This window comes from Protobothrops mucrosquamatus, unplaced genomic scaffold, assembly GCF_001527695.2.
Source record: "Protobothrops mucrosquamatus isolate PMUCROS unplaced genomic scaffold, P.Mucros_1.0 scaffold9345, whole genome shotgun sequence".
NCBI classification, from domain to species: domain Eukaryota; kingdom Metazoa; phylum Chordata; class Lepidosauria; order Squamata; family Viperidae; genus Protobothrops; species Protobothrops mucrosquamatus.
Genome location: NW_015395137.1, coordinates 5,524 through 9,634, shown reverse-complemented (window position 1 = coordinate 9,634; position 4,111 = coordinate 5,524). Strand labels below are relative to the sequence as shown.

Here is a 4,111-nt window from a genome sequence, read left to right as displayed (position 1 = left end):
GGGTCTCCTCAGGGTGCCGTCGGCCAGACAGTGCCGGCTGGCGACCCCAAGGGGGAGGGCCTTCTCTGTGGGAGCTCCCACCCTCTGGAATGAACTACCCCCAGAGATCAGGGTGATCCCTGATCTCCCTTCCTTCCGCCGCGCCCTTAAGACATGGTTATTCCAACTTGCAGGACTGGCCTAGGGGAAAAAAAATTTTTAATGAGGGTTTTAAAGTAATTTTTAACTACTAGACCAATTATTAATATTTGATTTTAATTATGTTTTTAATTTGTAGTTTTTTGGTTGTAGCATTTTATTTGGTTGTTAGCCGCCCTGAGTCCGCAAGGAGAAGGGCGGGATATAAATTAAATTAATAAATAAATAAATAAAATAAATAAGATGGCGTGATTCCAGCTATTTCAGCTGGAAAGTGGAACGTGTCACAAGGCAACCAACACCAACAATTTCTATCTTGCATGCCGCGTACCAAACGAGTATTGGGACAAAGTTTTCCCGTCAAAATGCAAATTTGACAAGTATTAAAGCAGCCAAGTACCAAGGTGTGACTATACTGGGCCGTGCTGTTTTTTTAGCTATTAACTCAGTGTATCTCAAGCCAATTTAAGATGTGTAGACTTCAACTCCCAGCTTTGCTAGCTGGGGAATTCTGGAAATTGAAGTCCACGTATGTTAATATGGTTTTTTTTCTCATCCTTGTCAGCTTTAAGACGTGCGTCCTCTTAAACCAGGGGTCTTCAAACTTGGTCCTTTTATGACTTGTGGACTTCAACTCCCAGAATTCCTCAGCCAGGCACGCATAAAAGGGCCAAGTTTGAAGACCCCTGTCTTAAACTCATAGCAAAAGTGGCTGCTTGTTCTCTAGCTTCCTGGTTCACACACCATGGGAAAACCGAAGTGCTTCAGCCCTTGCGTCCTCTGATAGTGGAGCACGCGTTTCGTAGCGCTGTCCATAACCAGGATAATATCGTCCTCCGGACATCGGGCCCGATGTCCTGGCGAACACTCTTGAAATATCATTGTCATTACAGACACATTCTTCTCCAGCTTACGCCGTGTCCTATACCAGGAGAGAGGGAGAAGATAATTTTTTTAAAAAAATAATAATAAAATACACTCACAGATAAGATAGCAGCGCATAATTCCTGCCAGAAGGGCCCTATGGAGATAGTCCTCGACTTACAACAGTTCATCCAGTGACCGTTTGTCGTTACAACGGGACTGAAAAAAGTGACTTATGACCTTTTTTTTCACATTTACAGCCATTGCGGCACCTCCATGGTCAGGGGTAGGCAATCTTGGCTCTTTTATGACTCGTGGACTTCAACTCCCAGAATTCCTGAGCCAGCATGGGGAAGTATGGCTCCTTCATGACTTGTGGACTTCAACTCCCAGAATTCCTGAGCCAGCATGGGGGAACTATGGCCCTTTCATGACTCGTGGACTTCAACTCCCAGAATTCCTGAGCCAGCCATGCTGAGGGGAAAGGGAGAGGTTTCCAAGCTGAGCCGTGCTGGCTCAGGAATTCTGGGAGTTGAAGTCCACGAGTCATAAAAGAGCCAAGGTTGCCTACCCCTGTCCATGGTCATATGATTGAAATTCAGAGGCTTGGCCACTGACTCATATTTACAGACAGTTGCAGTTTGGCAACCGACTCATCTTTATGACATCGTAAAGATGAGTTGAAGGCCAAGCCTCTGAATTTCGTACGGTCCCCTTTTGGCCCCTTTCTATGCGAGCCAAGTCAATGGGGAAGCCGGATTCGCTGAACGACTGTGCTGCTAACTGGACAACTGCAGTGATTCACTTAACAACGGTCGCAGAATGGGGCAAAATCCACTCAACAACACTTAGCGACAGAAATGTTGGGCTCCATTGCGGCCGTTAAGTCGAGGGCTGCTTGTCCCTTTCTCCTGAATACCCACCTGTGTTCCTGTAAAGCGGTAGAAATATTAATATTGGACACCACGTCCCCAGAGACCAGGATAAAGTCAGAACGAACGAGACACTTGATGTCAACTTCGCGCAACACGTCGCCGAGGGAACGATACAGGTCTGAGATGACAAACCGCACAATGTTAGGCGATGTCGGATGGCACCACTTAGAGTTTCTGAGGAGAAAAAAAACCAGAGACAGAAAGAACTGAATGAGAACCTCTGTAAAAAAGAGCACCCTGAAAAATGCCTTGTTGGCTTTTTTTGATGAGTATATAAATATACAGGAAGCCCTCGACTTAACGCTTCTTTTAGTGACCGTTCAAAGTTACATCGGCACTGAAAAAATACGACTTTTGACCGTTTTTCACAGTTACAAGCTTTGCAGCATCCTCCATGGTCACGTGCTCAAAATTCAGACGCTTGGCCACTGATTCGTATTTATGACAGTGGCTGTGTCCCGGGGTCGTTGTGATCCCCTTTGGCGACCTTCTGCAAGCCAAGTCAATGGGGGAAGCCAGATTCACTTAACAACCGGGTTAGCAACTTATCAATGGCAGCGATTCACTTAACGAATGTGGCAAACAGAGTCACAAAATGGGGCAAAACTCACTTAAATGTCTCACTGAACAACAGAACTTTTGGGCTCGGTTGTGGTTGTTAAGTTGAGGACTACCTGCGAATGACATCACGAAGCAGACAGGATCTGAAATATTGATACTGACACAGGGGTAGGTGAGGTTCAAAGCCAATTCTAATAGCTGCTGAGGAAAAAAAAACAGTATGAAATAACTTCACAAGTTACCAAAAATTATGGTTTCAGAGGTGATTCCATAGCTATTTAGAATTCTTCCCCCTATACCAAGGGTAGGCAACCTTGGCTCTTTTTATGACTCGTGGACTTCAACTCCCAGAATTCCTGAGCCAGCATGGCTCAGCTTTGAAACCTCTCCCTTTCCCCTCAGCGTGGCTGGCTCAGGAATTCTGGGAGTTGAAGTCCACAAGTCATGAAGGGGCCATAGTTCCCCATGCTGGCTCAGGAATTCTGGGAGTTGAAGTCCACGAGTCATAAAAGGGCCAAGTTTGGAGACGCTCTTGGAGTAGAAGGTCGCCATGAGTTATTTGTAGAAATAATAATGGTGAGGTATAAATAAATAAATAAATAACCTCAAGGTCCCAGGGTCTCAATTTTAACAGATTGGAGTGCATTTAAAGCAGGATATCAAAGTTCAGAATTTGAGAGTTCTAAAAAGCTGGCTATATTTAAACTAAACAAGGTAGGGCAGATTGAGTAGGGGCTTGTTCTCAACTGTTCCACAGAACAAGTCTAGAAATGGCGAATGAGTGGCAACGGAGCAGACTGCGTCTAAAGGTGAAACTTCCCTTAATGGTGAGAAGAAACTCTGATATTGGGAAAGAAGGATGGTGAATCTATTCCAAAGTTAAAGGTCTCCTACGCTGGAAGGATCTAGGGAGGAACAGATGGACAGTTGCACGGAGTGAAGACAAACCCTATGTGACCCACAAGGCCCTTGTAACTTCAAACAGTCACTAAACAAATGATTTTAGGTCAAGGACTACCTGTATAATTATAGTATGTCCGTATCCAGATGTCCGTCTGCCTCTTTCTGATGCCTATCCCAACAGGCTATGTCACTCACTGCGCTTGGTTATTTTCTTGCAGCTATTTCGTTACCCAAACCTAGACTAGCACTGATGATGTTCCCTAGTTGGGTCATGATAGGCCTGCAAGGAAACAAGCTCAGAGAGCACCAAGGACCCCACAGTTCTCCCCCTCCTCCTCGTCTTCCTCTCTCCCCTCCTCCTCCACTCCACAAACCTTCTAGCACTGATGGCGTTGCTCAGTTGGGTCATGAAATGTCTGCAAGAAAACCACCAAGCTCAGAGAGCACCAAGGTCCCCTCAATTCAACCCTGAGCAACAGACATTCTCCATTATTGGTCTTGCTCGGTTACATCTATCTGACAACCGCCATCCCTCTGTCCTCCTGCCCCCTCAAACGCCGAGAGACCAAAGGCATAAAAAGGGAAGGAGCCCCTTCCTGGAAGAGACGGCGAAAATGGCTGCTCTTACTGTAAATGCTCCTTGATCTCTGCGGACTTCCAGCAGCAAAAGACGAAGGTTTCCTCCACCCCGGTTGCAGTGAGGAATTCCA

General features: G+C 45.9%; 1 protein-coding gene across 1 annotated transcript in view; it reads right to left on the bottom strand.

Moving 5' to 3' along the window:
• The window catches only part of LOC107300961 (translation initiation factor eIF-2B subunit epsilon-like), a gene marked incomplete at both ends in the record, with an annotated part of 9,517 nt that extends 5,414 nt beyond the window's left edge, over nt 1-4,103 (bottom strand). The window contains 3 exons of the mRNA XM_015830240.1: nt 883-1,060; nt 1,926-2,111; nt 4,030-4,103. Of these exons, the coding sequence (XP_015685726.1) occupies nt 883-1,060; nt 1,926-2,111; nt 4,030-4,103 (438 nt within the window). The remainder of the gene's footprint in view (nt 1-882; nt 1,061-1,925; nt 2,112-4,029) is intronic.
• Between the last annotated feature and the right edge of the window lie 8 nt (nt 4,104-4,111).